Genomic DNA, 16,491 nt, shown 5'->3' with positions numbered 1-16,491 from the left:
ATATCTGGACTTATGGGACTGTTTTGTCTCGCCCATTTACCTGGGACATGGATTATGATATCTAGATTTATGGGACTGATTTGTCTCGCCCATTTATCTTGGGACATGATTATGATATCTGGACTTATGGGACTGTTTTTGTCTCACCCATTTACCTTGGGACATGATTTTGATATTGGTATTATGGAGACTTATTTAGTCTCACCCATTTCTTTGGGACATGGATTCTTCAGTTATATTGGATTTTTGAGACTGTCTCGTCTCGCCCAATCGATGGGACATGATTATATCTTGAATATATGGCTTGAAGCTTAAAGTTGCGGACAACTTTTAAGAAGTTGGGGAGGATGTGGACATTTCCCAGTCTGAAAGGGGTCTGGTGGACTCCAGGATGTTTAAATATTTGGAAAGTACAAGCTTTGGGAATGGGGGATTATCCTAGAATACAAAGGACCACACTCCTAAAATTTAGGAGAGTTGCTATTTTTGGCCCGACTCCGATGGAAATTCTGTTCGCGTCATTACATCTGGAATTGAGCAAATACCAAGAGTTGGCAAAGTGCCTATGACAGAATGTCTACCAGTTGGGATATTTTTAGAGGTAAAGATTATGGAAGGACCCATCTCTTAGATTGGGACATGTGGCAAGAAAGTGGACCAATGTGAGACAAGTGGCCTGACACTTGTTAGAAAAAGGATCAAAGTGAGACAAGTGGCCTCACACTTGTCACTTCAGCTATTGTGTGGCTCTCCACTTGTCATTGTAGCCTTCTCTTGCCATTTTAGCTCATGGGAGGCCCAAATCTATAAATTGGAGCCCCCTCTCTTCATTAATGGAGGCTCTCTTGCTGCACACTAGCCTCTACCACCGTTGAAGGCTTCCCTAATGATGGCTACTCTCTTTCTCTCTCACTTGAAGGCTGCCCATGAAGAATACCGGCTGTTGGGGACTGTTTTGGAGGCTTCCATCGCGAAGAAATACTGAAGGCAAGGGTATTCAATCATTTATTATGATTTCTAGCCATTGTATGTGTTGTACCAGCATTTGTACTTGCTGTACCGGCTGTACCAGCCACCGTACCGGCTGTACCAGCCACTGTACTTGCTGTACCAGCTTCTGTACTTGCTGTACCTGCTGTACAAGCCACCGTACTGGCTGTACCAGCCATTGTACCTGCTGTACCGGCTGAATGGAGAGTTGTACTTGCTGTACTAGCTCTATTGCATGAAGACCCGTGGTTTTTGGGGAAGAATCAGTACCCACACGGAGGTATATGGATTATATTGTTGGCTCGGCATTTCTACAGCCTATGTTCCGGCTTGGTTGCCTCGTGTTGGGCTGTGTTATGGCATTTGTATATGGATAATCCGGCATCTCCCGTGGGGAGAGTAAGGCCCTCAAAGCTTGTACATGATATTATTCTCCTTGGGTAATAAAATACTCCAAGGGGGGGGTCGGCCCATTCCGGCCTCTATGCAGTGTCACTCGTGCAAGCTCCATTTGCAGCATTTGTGGATGTTTTGTCCAGCTTTATGTTTTATGCAAAGTGATGATGGATATGTGTTAAGGTTGTGGCCATATTTAAATGTTTTAATATGCATTGATGGTATCAACAAGTGTGTCAAAGGCCCTAGTCCCCCGGGCACCCGCCGCCGCGAGTTTCATTGGTATCAGAGCATAGGCTTTCTTGGAAGCGGAGACTTCCTTCTATCAATAAGGAAGAGAAAAGATCTCAAGTGGGGACCACACTTACCATCATTGCTGTTAAGCATGGCTAGCCGCTTCATAGCTTATGAAGCAAGAGCATGAGCAGCAGTAGACAGCTTGTTGATCTAAGGATTTATGAATTCACAAAATTTATCTTGGAAGTATGGAGTTGGCTTTATGTGCACACGTTTAGCACTCTTTCCATATGGATATTGTGGATTATATTATCAAGCTTACAGGCAAGCTATATGGAGATATATCTCGGGATATCTTAAGGACATGATGAGGAGATATTTCTTTTGGCTTCATGAGACCAACCTGGCAAAGAAAAGCTAAGTATACTTTGAGTTTGCAAAGTTAGTGCTTTTGCTATCAAGTGTTTTTGATGTTCACTAACCCTTGTATAGCTATGCAAGGAGAAAGGTGGTGTTGTTTGCCTTGAGATGGTTTCAGGGAAACATTGTTTATGGCTCCCTTTAATGGGATGAATTCTTTTCATGGCTCTCTTTATTGGGATGGATTATATCTATGGAGATCTCTTTCTTGGACGAGATTTATATAGATATTGGGCTTCACAAGCAATTTCTATGGACGAATCTGTCCGAGTTTATAGAGAAGCAATCTTTGGTATCTCATGGATATGATGCTTTTATGGATAAAGTCCACCTCTACTCCAAGGTGTGTGGTTAGCACGGAGTATGAGGTAAGAGTTATGGTATACAAGGATTATGGTATACAGGTCTATGGATTCCTGGACTTCTTTTCTAGGAATTTGGATCCATCCTCAGGTTTATGGATTATGTTTATGGCTCCCTTTTACTGGGATGGATTATTCTTTTTGGCTCCCTTTATTTGGGATGCATTGGACTTATGGAACTCATGATTCACATACCCTGTGTAGTGTTCTCTTGTCCTACGTGCTCTCTTGAAGATTGTTTCTACCATGTGAGGGTGGAACAATAGAGAGCAGGTGGAAGGGAACATGGGCACTTCAAAGGGTAGTGTGGAGCACAACATACCCTGTGTAGTGTTCTCTTGTCCTACGTGCTCTCTTGAAGATTGTTTCTACCATGTGTGGGTGGAACAATAGAGAGCAGATGGAAGGGAACATGGGCACTTGAGAGGGTAGTGTGAGTTGGTGGCCGAAATGCCTATAAACTATGTGTAGCAGAAATGCGTATGGAACACCAGGTTATCTATGCCTGCGAGTGATTGTTTTCAGGACTCCTTGTTTAGCCGCCCTGTGTAGTATTTCTCTTGTCCTAAGTGCTCTTCAAGATGTTGCTACCTTGCTTGGTAGAACATAGAGCCAATGGTAGAGAATATGGGCACTGAAGTCGGGCCGGGCGTCAAGGCAGCTCCTTGGTGATCTACATGGATTATGATATCTGGACTTATGGGACTGTTTTGTCTCGCCCATTTACTTGGGACATGGATTATGATATCTGGACTTATGGGACTGTTTTGTCTCGCCCATTTACCTGGGACATGGATTATGATATCTAGATTTATGGGACTGATTTGTCTCGCCCATTTATCTTGGGACATGATTATGATATCTGGACTTATGGGACTGTTTTTGTCTCACCCATTTACCTTGGGACATGATTTTGATATTGGTATTATGGAGACTTATTTAGTCTCACCCATTTCTTTGGGACATGGATTCTTCAGTTATATTGGATTTTTGAGACTGTCTCGTCTCGCCCAATCGATGGGACATGATTATATCTTGAATATATGGCTTGAAGCTTAAAGTTGCGGACAACTTTTAAGAAGTTGGGGAGGATGTGGACATTTCCCAGTCTGAAAGGGGTCTGGTGGACTCCAGGATGTGTAAATATTTGGAAAGTACAAGCTTTGGGAATGGGGGATTATCCTAGAATACAAAGGACCACACTCCTAAAATTTAGGAGAGTTGCTATTTTTGGCCCGACTCCGATGGAAATTCTGTTCGCGTCATTACATCTGGAATTGAGCAAATACCAAGAGTTGGCAAAGTGCCTATGACAGAATGTCTACCAGTTGGGATATTTTTAGAGGTAAAGATTATGGAAGGACCCATCTCTTAGATTGGGACATGTGGCAAGAAAGTGGACCAAAGTGAGACAAGTGGCCTGACACTTGTTAGAAAAAGGATCAAAGTGAGACAAGTGGCCTCACACTTGTCACTTCAGCTATTGTGTGGCTCTCCACTTGTCATTGTAGCCTTCTCTTGCCATTTTAGCTCATGGGAGGCCCAAATCTATAAATTGGAGCCCCCTCTCTTCATTAATGGAGGCTCTCTTGCTGCACACTAGCCTCTACCACCGTTGAAGGCTTCCCTAATGATGGCTACTCTCTTTCTCTCTCACTTGAAGGCTGCCCATGAAGAATACCGGCTGTTGGGGACTGTTTTGGAGGCTTCCATCGCGAAGAAATACTGAAGGCAAGGGTATTCAATCATTTATTATGATTTCTAGCCATTGTATGTGTTGTACCAGCATTTGTACTTGCTGTACCTGCTGTACCAGCCACCGTACCGGATGTACTAGCCACTGTACTTGCTGTACCAGCTTCTGTACTTCTGTACTTGCTGTACCAGCCACCGTACTGGCTGTACCAGCCATTGTACCTGCTGTACCGGCTGAATGGAGAGTTGTACTTGCTGTACTAGCTCTATTGCATGAAGACCCGTGGTTTTTGGGAAAGAATCAATACCCACACGGAGGTATATGGATTATATTGTTGGCTCGGCATTTCTACAGCCTATGTTCCGGCTTGGTTGCCTCGTGTTGGGCTGTATTATGGCATTTGTATATGGATAATCCGGCATCTCCCGTGGGGAGAGTAAGGCCCTCAAAGCTTGTACATGATATTATTCTCCTTGGGTAATAAAATACTCCAAGGGGGGGGGTCGGCCCATTCCGGCCTCTATGCAGTGTCACTCGTGCAAGCTCCATTTGCAGCATTTGTGGATGTTTTGTCCAGCTTTATGTTTTATGCAAAGTGATGATGGATATGTGTTAAGGCTGTGGCCATATTTAAATGTTTTAATATGCATTGATGGTATCAACAAGTGTGTCAAAGGCCCTAGTCCCCTGGGCACCCGCCGCCGCGAGTTTCGAGTTTCACTTCCCTCAGTACTCTCTCTGAGTTCTCCAGATGTCAACTTCGCATGACAACGTGCCACCCGCCGATCCTCAGATGGAGGCCTTGCAGATGACCACTCTTCAACAACAGATGGAGGACTTGCACAAGGCCCTTTTCGACGGTATGGCATCAATGCGATCACAAATGGAAGACATGCAACAACGGCACCAACATCAGCGCGAGGGATCCTGCTTCACCTCAGTACTCTCTCTGAGTTCTCCAGATGTCAACTTCGCATGACAACGTGCCACCCGCCGATCCTCAGATGGAGGCCTTGCAGATGTAGGACTTGCACAAGGCCCTTTTCGACGGTATGGCATCAATGCGATCACAAATGGAAGACATGCAACAACGGCACCAACATCATCATCGTCATCCTCGGTGGGCCAGCAGGGCGATCCATTAACTCCTCCCGATCCGACTGCCGAGGTAGACAATGTTGAACTCAAACTTTTGTATAAATTAATGGATATCAAGTTACCTGAGCCCTGCAATGGCCGCCGCGATAAGCGGTTAATCGATCACTGGCTCTAAAAGATAGAGGTTTATTTCTCAAATACCGAATTGCCCGAAAATAAAAAGGTGGCATTGGCCAGTATCCTCTTGAAAGATACCGCCTTCCTTTGGTGGCGATGCAGGATTTCAGATAGCAAGTCTACTCCAACGTGGGATAAATTTCGGCGTGCTCTTCGCAAGGCTTTTGAGCCTGCAAATGCGAACTTTCATGCCAGGTCTTCTCTCCGCCACCTGAGTCAAACTGGCTCCGTGGCCGCGTACATCTCAGAGTTTCAAAAACTGGCTCTCGAGATAGAGACACTTAGCCCCTCTGACCAGCTTCACAGCTTCATTGACGGGCTTGAACCCACGATCCAAGACGAAGTCCATAAGTACAATCCTGCCACCTTGGATGAAGCAATCTCGTATGTCGAACGCATCAGTGATTACAGGCGTCCTCCCAGGAACATTTCCTCCGACACCCGTTCTTACCAGCGGAATCGACCCAATGGGACTAGCCAACCTGAGCGTCCCAATCCTGGACAACCAAACTCTCGGCGACCATATTCTGGACAACAGTCCTTCCGGTCACGCTTCTCCGGGCAAGCTCCCGCGTCAAACGCAGGATCCTCTCAGACCGAATCCTCTGGCAGCAGAAACCGAGATTGGTCTCGACAGGACCGTCGCAGCAATGATCGGCTTAACTTCAAGCGAGAAACCTCTTCAGGATAGCAAACCTCTTCATCAACTGCCACTTCGTCCCAACCTAGTCGCCGAGGCCTCTGTACAATTTGTTCTGGCGATCACCGGTGGTATGAATGTCCTCAGCGCCCTAAACCCTCCAACACTCGACGCAATTCTCAGGTGGATAGTTGCCACCATGCTGATCATGACCCGCCTCCTATGAAAGACAAGACCAAACAAATAGCGTGTTCTGTTCGCGTTTCTGAGATTGTCAGTACCGTGATGCTTAATGGCCAAAGTACCAACCCTGTTTCGGTGAATCTTTCCAAGCAGGTCCTTAGTCTTGTGGGCTTCATTGGCGACCATCCCATCAATGTGCTGGTGGACAGTGACTGTTCCACTAATTTCATGGGCACTTCTTTGGTTCACAAGCTTCGCCTACAGACCCGACATTTTGTGGATGCTTTTCAAGTAGAGCTTGCTGATGGTTCCTTCCTTTATTGTAACAAAAAGGTGCAACAGCTTCAGTTCCAGATTCAAGATTACCAAGATCACCTTAATTTTTCAGTAATGCCGTTGTCACATTATGACATGATACTAGGACAATCTTGGCTGTATCGATATGATCCGGTGATCAGCTTTCGTTCTCATTCAATCCAGTTATATCATGATGGTCGAGAGCTAGAACTTCATGGTCTTTTCAGTGCCAAACCTATCACTATTGTTTCTGCCCTGCAAGTCAAACGCCTCGTCCGCAAACGTGACTGTACAACATCCCTTGTCATGTTACGGGAGATTGAAGCAGAAACTAGTGAGCAATCTCAAGCCTCGTCATCAACAACTGCTTACTTAGAGCAACCCTTCTTCAGGCCTTTTCAGGATTTGTTTCCGAATGATCTTCCGACGACATTGCCTCCTCGTCGTCCTTATGCTACTCACCCTTGTATCAACAAGACATATCGACTTTTGTCTGCTACATACTTCTGGCCTCAGATGCAGCAAGATGTTATCAAATTTGTCAAAGCTTGTCATTCATGTTAGATAATGAAAGCCTCTCGACAACCTCCTCAAGGGTTACTTCAACCGTTGCCAGTTCCCAATGAGAGATGGGAAAGTATCAGTATGGATTTTATCACCACTTTGCCTCGTTCGTCCAAAGGCAATGCTCAAATTCTTGTGGTGGTTGATCGATTTTCCAAAATGGCGCATTTCATTCCTTGCAAGAAAGCTGCTTCAGCCCCAGATGTGGTGTCATTGTTCGTGCAACATGTCTTCAAATTGCATGGTTTGCCAAAGACCATCATCTCTGACAGAGATCCAAAGTTCACTGGACATTTTTGGACGTCTTTGTTTAAATCTCTTGGCACGAATTTGTTGTTCAGTTCAGCCTATCATCCTCAAACACATGGACAGAGTGAAAGAGTCAATCAGATTTTGGAAGAAATGATTCGACATTACATTCAATTCCGTCTGGCATCATGGGAAGATTATTTACCACTCGTGGAATTTGCCACTAAAACAGGCGGATTAGCATAGTATACTCTAGCCAAGAGATATACTACCCCCATACCAAATCACTAGGCATTTGGGATATCCTTTGGATTGGAACATATCTTTCAAACAAACAAAAGGTTGATTAATGGCACTTGTCTACATGGCCTTTGCATGTCAAGCTACGAATAGTACAATCCATCAAAATGGCTTACATGCAGTTCTTCTTGTCGTTGACAAAAAATGGCTTGATACATTTATGTCATCAGCAATGGAACTGTTATGGAAAACAAGCACTAATAGGAAGCCTTTATGGCTATTGAAAATGGAGTATGTACGCAGTCCTAAAATGCATGGTGGGCTAAATATCTTGAATGTGCATTACCATGTATTGGCAGGGAAAAGTAATATGATAATAACTTTGGTGGAACAAGGATAGCCATGGTCATGGATGCGGGCTGCAATGTGTGCATGTTACAAGGTTGATTCTTTTGGGCATCGGAATCTCTTCTATTGAGATATCTTGGTAGGTCAAGTACAAGGAAAAATCCTAGGGTGCCTGTAACTATTTCGCCCTCCATGTTATTTTCACATGATGGAATCCTTGCTCGGACATTGGACAAATTGATGAAAGCATGGCAACATGGATGATGAAGTTGGCTCATGAAAAAGCACCAGAAACTTTTAGCAGTTTAGACGATTTATCAGAGACGAAGAATTCCTTGCTTGGAGAGGCAAGAAGGAACATGGCCATAGAAGGGACTGAAATGTTTGAAGATTTCATCAAGGATCGAGCCATCGAAGCCGAAGGAGTTGAAGCTGCTAATGCCTATCTTCGGGCCAAAGAGGTCACCATTGCAGAAAGATCTAGAGCAACCTGTTCCGCTTCTCGTGGAGGAGACATGGAAGCTATCCCTAGGCCTGCTCTCTCGGATGCAGCATCTTCGGGTCAAGTAAGGGAAAAGAAGGCAAAAGAGCCTTCGACAACCGGCAAAGTGGACTTCAAGCTGGGAGAGAAGAGCGTCAAGTTCGATGCTTTTTATGGAAAGCGGGACAGTCAGAAAGCTTTATCTTTTGTCAAGCAATTCGATGCCGCTTTTGGAGGTGAGGACTTCTCTGAAAAGTCCAAGCTTCGTATGGTTCGTATGCATTTGAAGGATGCTGCCTTGAATTGGTGGCTAAAGGTGGTACAAGAAGGGACCGAGCCAAAGTCATGGACTGATTTCAAGACTATGTTCATTAAAAAGTTCCTACCTGCAAACTTTGAAGCGGATGTGCGGAAAGAATGGGATGAGGTAAAACAAAGAGTCGGTGAGAATGTGGCAACTTACCTTAACAAATTTTCAGCCCTTTCACTAAAGTTTACTTCTTATACTCCCATTCCACCATTAATGGAAATCCTAAGTTTGTGAATGGATTGCAACCTAAGCCTATGCAAGCAATGTACATGGTTGATTGAAAGTCCTTGGAGGAAGCACAAGACAAAGCTCTACAAGCCGAGGCCTTGCACATACCTTAGATGGTGGGCAAGCCGAAGAACAACAACCGAGATGCATCCCAAAGGAAGAGATTCAAAGCAGGATCTCAATCAAAGAAAGAACCACAAAAGAAGAAGGATAGGAGTGGGGACAAACCTCCACTCTTCTGAAAGAAGTTATCCCATAAGCAACTGGAAGCATATGTCAAGGAAGGAAAGTGTTTTCAATGTGGGAAGAAGGGGCACATGGCTGTAAAATGTCTCGATAAGCCAAAGCAAGAAACCAAGCCATCTCAAACCAATGCATTGCGAAAGAAACTTCAGCGCTAGGATGATACACCGCCAGAGAGACGGCAACTTTTCAAGGCTTGAAGCAAAGTAGCCAAGCAACTCGCGCTTAGACATTTTGATAGTGGTGCTACCCACCACTATATCCATCCTCGAGTGGTTGAAGCTATGAACCTCCCTCTGGATAGGTTCGGAGCTTCTATTTCTACATGTGCTGCTTTCGAGGAAATGTCAGAGGAAGTGACTCCTATCTTGGGAAGGCTTCGATTACAGATTGGGGATTATGTGGACTATGAGAACTTTGTTGTTGGTAAAATTGGACATTGTGATGTAATTTTAGGTATGCCTTGGCATAAGAAGATAGATCTGGCCATTGATTGGGTTGGAAACAAGATTAGGTTTTCTTTTAAAGGCAAGAATGTAACCTTTGATATAGGAGTTGAGGAAAATTCTATTCCACTCATCAGCCATGTATAGGTTCCTAAAACAATAAAGCAATCTATTTCGTCGTACTTGGTATATGTCAGAGATCCAAAGGAATTTGAGAGTGAGAATCACTCCCAACTCTTGATCTTGAAAAAGAAAATTTCTAAAGGAAATATGAAGATTTTTTGCAAATACTCTTCCAAGAGAGTTACCTCTGGAGAGATCGGAAGATCATCAGATTGACATCATGCGAGGAAGTTCACCTCCTAACCGACCTCCTTATCGTGTGAGTCAAGCACAACAAGACGAGATTATGAAGCAAGGCGTATTGGAGAAGGGTTTGATTAGACCTAGTTCTTGACCCTTTTGTTCTCCAGTTTTATTGGTTCAGAAAAAGGATGGTTCTTGGTGAATGTGTATTGATAACAGGCTCTTAATAAGATCACTATAAAGAACAGGTTTTCTATTCCTAGGATTGATGACATCCTAGATAGATTGGATGGAGCCACCATCTTTAGCAAGATTGACTTGAAGATGGTTACCATCAAGTCAGGATTGTTCCAGAGGACATTCACAAGACTGCGTTCAGGACCACATTTGGACTCTATTTGGTGATGCCTTTTGGTCTTACCAATGCCCCGGCTACCTTCAACTGAATGATGGAGAGAACATTTCGACCACGTAGAGAGTTTGCAGCTACTTCCTTTGATGATATTATTGTGCATTCTAAGAATGAAGAAGAGCATCAAAAGCACTTGGATATCATGTTTCAAGAACTACGGAAGCACAAGCTATATGTAAACGGCAAGAAGAGTGAGTTCTTTTTGTAAGAAGTTCACTATTTGGGCCACATAGTGTCCAAGGAAGGGGTCATGATGGATCTAGACAAGGTCGAGGCTATTATGGAATGGCGAGAGTTGACTAGTGTGCATGCAGTTCGAAGTTTTCTTGGCTTATGCTCTTACTACAGAAAGTTTATCAAGTGGTTTGTAGTGGTAGCTAGTCCATTGCATGATTTGACAAAGAAAGTCGTTGGATTTCGGTGGGCCAAAGCTGAAAAAGAATCCTATGAAGCATTAAAATTTTATGCTAGCAAAGGACCGGTGTTGATTATTCCAGACTTATCAAAGTCTTTTATGGTAGAATGTGATGCCTCAAGAGATTACATTGGAGCAGTCTTGAACGAAGAAGGCCATGCTATGGCATGTGAGATTCGAAGACTTCAAGGAGCCGAAAAGATCGGATTTATAGAGAGGCCTAGATACATGGAGGGCTTTTTACCACACGGCTCCCGAGTGGCTATCGGTCAGCTTAGAGTTTCATCACACCGATTGGAGATTGAGACTGGCAGAGCAGCACGGATCCCCCGAGAGGAGAGGGTATGCAGATTGTGCAGAGAGGAGGTGGAGAGTGAGGAGCATTATGTATGCAGATGCAGAGCATATACAGCCATCAGAGAGAGATATCCCATTTTATTCAGAGAGCCACATTCCCTACGCCAGATCTTTGAGGCAGCAGACCAGCGCATACTGGGGAGATACATTCTAGACATACAGCGCCACAGAGAGACATTATTGCAGGCTCAGACAGGTCCAGAGGGAGGGCGACAGACACAGATTACTACATTTTTTCAGAGATCCATCCCCCTCCCAGCCCCTACACGGCAGAGAATTACTCTCCAGAGAGCAGAGACACTTAGAGCCCGCAGGAGACAGAGGACACCTGGCTTTCGGACACCACGTATCCATGTACTCATGTACCCCATTTTGACTAGTAGCATTAGCTTCCCACTCTCCCTAGTTGCTGCTTCCGGATGCTGCCTTCTGATGTATTGTAGGGCTAGATACTTACCTTTAGTTCTTTCTTTTCTTTTCCAGACAGTGTATCAGATGTCACATGGTTGTAACTTTGGTCTCATAGGTCACTTTGGTCTTTTGAAGACGTTAATATAACATTTCATTTCATTTCTCTCTATCTCTATCTCTTGGATACGTGGTTGAGTCTATAATCACAGCACACCCCGCTGGGCTTACAGTGCCTCTATTCTTCCTGATTGTTGCAAGATTGGAACTCTATGCTGATACATTTGCGTTGGGCACATAGGACAGTGCCTCCTAGAAACACACTGGTAGCTGAAAATGTGTATTGGAGGAGAGCATTTGATACACCATTGGCTGTGGCTAAGCCAAGAAAATCTTTTTTTTTTTTTAAGCACAAAAAGGAATTTGCACGGTGGGAGATGTTATATCGACTAAAGGCAGACCATTATCGTTTCCACAAGCACGGCGGTGGTGGCAATTGGGAGCCCATTACCGCCATGTATGGAGATGTGTGGTTGCTCAGCTAGGACGGGGGGGATATGTCATATATATCGGTTGGGCAACGATAGGATGATTGGCTGCTAAAGAATAGACGAACGGGTTATATTACGAAGTTTCCTCTTTGTGGACTGACAGCGGCAAGGGCATATAGATTATTGCTTCCACAGCCATGGATAAAGGGACATGCGGATCGAGTGTGGCATATGAACAAGTCCTTAGGCTAGTGGAAAGGTAATTTGGGAAAGATATGGCAAAGCAAATTGCCTTTACAACAAATGGTTTTTCTATTGACATGCCTCACGGGAACGCTCGCAGTAGGAGAGTATTTGGCAAAGCGGAAATTGTTTGCAGTGCCATCATCAGATGGAGAGTATTTATCATTTGCTATGGGCATGCACCGACACAAGGGATTTTCTGAATCGTCTATTGGATATGCGAATCAGATTCCTTGGGGTGACATATGTTTTGGATGATTGGAAGATATCCTTCAAGACTGCAGGAATATGCTCTTTTCTTTGTATGGGCAAGATTTTGGGCTGTATGGCTGGATCGTAATTAAAAGGTGTTTGCACAACCTTGGATCGACAAGTATGTATACTTCCATCGATCGTTGCGTCAGTCATTGCATGACAATTTTGAGTTGCAGCAGATTGATCGGCAAAACTATGAAGGTTTCACAAAAAAAAAAAAGTGTGTGTGTGCACGCGCGTGCATGCACTTATCAAATGATACATCTTTCAAGTAGAGATGAAGATCTTTTGGGTACCAGGGCTGCTTTTAATTGCTGCAGATAAACAGCATGCCTTCAGGTTTTGTTTAACCCGTCCTGCATTAATCAGGTTTACATCTAAAGGTGAACAGTTGGAATGCTTTTGTGGGTTTCCATCCTGCCGAGGCTACGTAAATGTGGATGAAGCTGATGAAGAACCTACTAGAATTCTTGTACCTTCTAATGAGATTACTGCATGGATTCCATCAACCTCCTAAAACTGCATCACAGATTGAAAGCCTTAGAAGTGACTGGATAGTCAGCGAAGGTACAGGTGTGGCACTCTGCTTCTATATGGTTTCTGTTTATGCTGAAACAATAAGCTTGTAAATGTTGATTCTATCAATAATCCAAGAAATGATGGAAACCACTTTCTATGCAGGCATACGGGACACAGCTTTTGATCTTATGACACTAAATCCTGGGTCAAGAGAACTCCTTACTCATTGATACTCACCAGCATTTTGGAGTTTGGGCTCAGGTAACTTTAGATTGCTGACATTGTAGAGTTGGTACTGTACCTAACCATGTATGCATGCATGCCTGCCTGCGTGTATGTCTACATGCATGCATATATATACATTTTTCTGACACCATTACCTCCTTTGATTTACAGAATTCAAAGTTTATTTGCCGTTGATACCGCTTCACAGTCAGTCAGTGTCCCACATGGGAGCTGGGTACAGATGGACCCTTTTGGCAATTGTTTTACATGGATAAGAATTCCATGAAAATCTGGTCATGTGCTCGGCAGGATTGAGGGTCCTGAGCCAGATGCCACCGTGCCACCGTATACCGTTGTAAATTCAGATTATTACGATTTGGAAACGCCTGTGTTTGGGCAAGGATTTAGTCGTCTATCTGTGTAGCACTGTGTAGTATAAGGATCTTGGCACTTCTGTATATCATGCTATGTTAAGAGGTCCAGTCAAAAGCATGCCAAGTGGCAGTGGAACACCAACGCGGCTATTATGCTTGCAACCACATCAGTATGACACATGGAACTGTTGCATCAGCAGTTGAGAAGGGTTATTGTGACCCATCATTGTGAAAGTTTGAGCCAACTGGTGTCTTTTCAGGTTACAAATATATAAATGCCTTTTGCAATAGTTTTCAAATTCTGTACTCTCTTTCTATTCTTATTTCCTTTGTGTGAAACATCGAAGCACAGGCATCATCTCTTTCCATATGAACATGTGTGTGTGTGTGTGTGTGTGGAGTGAAAGATGTTATTAACGTCTGCTAGAGCCCCAATGTGTCTATGAGACCAAAAGTGTTAGATATGTTCCATGTGTAGTATCATATACATAAAAATCCAAACATTAAAAAAGCCAGAGAAAGAAAGACAGAAAGACTTTATCAACGTCTACAAAAGACCCAATGGGTCTATGAGACCAACATGTGTTACAAAAGTTCCATGTGTAGAATGTGAATATGGAAACAAAAAGTACCGAAACTGAAATGAGAGAACGGAAGAAAGAAACAAAGATATTTTAAGCAATTTAGTGTATACCAAAGACCCAATGGGCCTATGATAGAAAGAGAGAGAGAGAGCGCACCGAACGTCTATGAAAGAACAGAAATCTCTATGATACTAAAATGAGATGTGATCCATGGATAACTGGATGTCAGAAATATGAAAAAAAGAAAAATGTGTCCATGTACTATGTGGACCTGTATGTTCCTGAAGAAAGGCAGAACTCATGTAGTGTCATCATCCTCTTGAGTGGGGTAAAAGAAACTACTTCCACCTCATGTGGCAGCACCTCTGTATGGTGCCGGAGTGTGTCCTGGAGTACAGTGCCGGAGTATGATCTGGATCGGCAGCTGGTGGGTTTCGATCTCGGGGGGTAGGGATGTCTGGCTCTCTAGAGAGACTACACCCTCTTTGAAGACTCCACCACTAGTGTGGGGCTAGATGTGTCGTCCATGACCTACATGCCCCTTCTGGTCCTATTGGGCCTGGGTGGTAGCTGACATGGTAATGTAGTGGGGCCCAAAAAAAATGTAATGGAGTTCTGAGCGGTGTTATACTAGTCTCCCACAGTGCTGCCTCATTATGTTCTCCCGATGATGGCCAAGGTCCAGCAAGGCATCTCTCAACTCTATACTGCATCACCCATACAGGGGACGAAAAACATCATGGAAGATGCAATGGAATCTCCCGTGTATCTCAAAGGAAATGAAAGATTGTATCAACGTCCACAAAAGACTCAGCACATGGGAAGAACTCATGCTGTGTAATCCTCCTCATGAAGAGAACACAAAGCATCGATGTCAACGTCCTGTACTCATGCCTCAACAAATCTAGACACTACTTGCTGGTGCTCCAGCTGAATGTTGGAATATGTGACGGATCTGGAGTTGGCAGGTGGAAAGCTGGATTTCTGAGGACAGCGCTCTGAAGGGACTGTGTCCTCTGTTTAATGACTCCACGTGTGCGCGGAGCCAGGGGTCACAAGATCGAGGGTGTCATCCTTTTTTATCTTTCTTCTCCCTCTGATCCTGTCCAAGAGTGATCATTGCAGCTGTCTGGTGAGGACCAAAGAAGTTTGTAATGGAGGTCCAATTGATGTCGTGCTGATCATGCCTCCCTGGGTGTAGCCCATGAGAGAGAGAGAGAGAGAGAGAGAGAGAGAGAGAGAGTCAGTGACAAGTTGGGGGTCTACATGCTTGTTGGAGCCATATACACATTCCTCAACTTGAGGTTAGGGACAGTGGTGTTGGCTTCTTGCAACTGTTAGAATTAGGGTTAGGGTTGCACAAATGCGCACACAAAAGATAGAGAAGCTTTAGAGCACACAAACTCACTAGCTGGTTCAGGAAGTTGATAATCTTGGATAAATGGGCCAAAACTGTCACATGCACACATGCTATTTGGCCATTCTACTTAGCCGAGTACACTTAGGACACCGTTTTGATGGCTACCCCTAGTGTCAAGGTGTCCTTAGGAACCCCCCCGAGCACTCAGTTTGATGAAACTCAAGGTCTCAATTGACGTGATTTTGTAGGGTCAAGAATCACGGCCGTGATCCATGGCTACCCGTAGTGTCAAGGTGTCCTTAGGAATCCCCCCCGAGCGCTCAGTTTGATGAAACTCAAGGTCTCAGTTGACATGATTTTGTAGGGTCAAGAATCACGGCCGTGATCCATGGTGATGATTTTTACCCTAACAAGCTCAGTGGTGGTATATATGAGTTCTTGGAGATCTTTAGTAATTGTTTCAGGTGACATTCGAATCAAATTAACAAGTTGAATCACTGTGATTGATGGTGTCAACAATCACGGGTCATTGGGATAGCTAGAATGTCAGAGAATCACGGGCGTGATTTTGCAGACTGCAGAATCACGGCAACGTAAATATACAGGTTTCAATGAAAAATCGATGGTTGGGGGTACAAATCTCAATCTTTCCATCCAAAGTTTTCAGTTTGGTCCTTTGCAACATGAATGTTTATGTGATAACTAGCAAAAGGATCAGCGGTTCCTCATTTTTGTTGGAGACAACACATGTTCTCTTGCTATTTATCATTGTATGGGCTCCAATGTCAAAGGACAAACATGTAGCCGTAGTGTGTAACTACGTGTGAACACTCCTTATGAGTGTACTAGTGTGTGTGTGTATGTGAATAGCCTCTTAGCCTTGGATTTGATATTGTGCAAGTGTGTAGGAAGTTTCCTTAGGGAGACTTAGTCTAGG

The 16,491-nt window shown here is 44.1% G+C and overlaps 1 protein-coding gene across 5 annotated transcripts in view; it reads left to right on the top strand.

Annotated features, from left to right (window-relative positions):
• Positions 1-16,491, top strand: part of LOC147634889 (histone-lysine N-methyltransferase TRX1-like) — a 93,961-nt gene that overhangs the window by 70,583 nt on the left and 6,887 nt on the right. For 2 of the 5 annotated variants that reach the window (XM_086804118.1, XM_086804116.1), the window contains 3 exons: positions 12,862-13,059; positions 13,174-13,272; positions 13,408-13,909. In XM_086804118.1, coding sequence (XP_086660244.1) covers positions 12,862-13,009 — 148 coding nt within the window. In that variant the 3' untranslated portion in view covers positions 13,010-13,059; positions 13,174-13,272; positions 13,408-13,909. Of the gene's footprint in view, positions 1-12,861; positions 13,066-13,173; positions 13,273-13,407; positions 13,910-16,491 lie in introns of those variants that run through there. The other 3 variants (XM_086804117.1, XM_086804114.1, XM_086804115.1) reach the window with 2 other exon arrangements.

The sequence above is a fragment of the Cibotium barometz genome, chromosome 10, assembly GCF_041138505.1.
Source record: "Cibotium barometz isolate CiBa-2024 chromosome 10, ASM4113850v1, whole genome shotgun sequence".
NCBI classification, from domain to species: Eukaryota; Viridiplantae; Streptophyta; class Polypodiopsida; order Cyatheales; family Cibotiaceae; genus Cibotium; species Cibotium barometz.
Note: the sequence above shows the minus strand (reverse complement) of the source record. Positions and strands in the feature narration are given on the sequence as shown.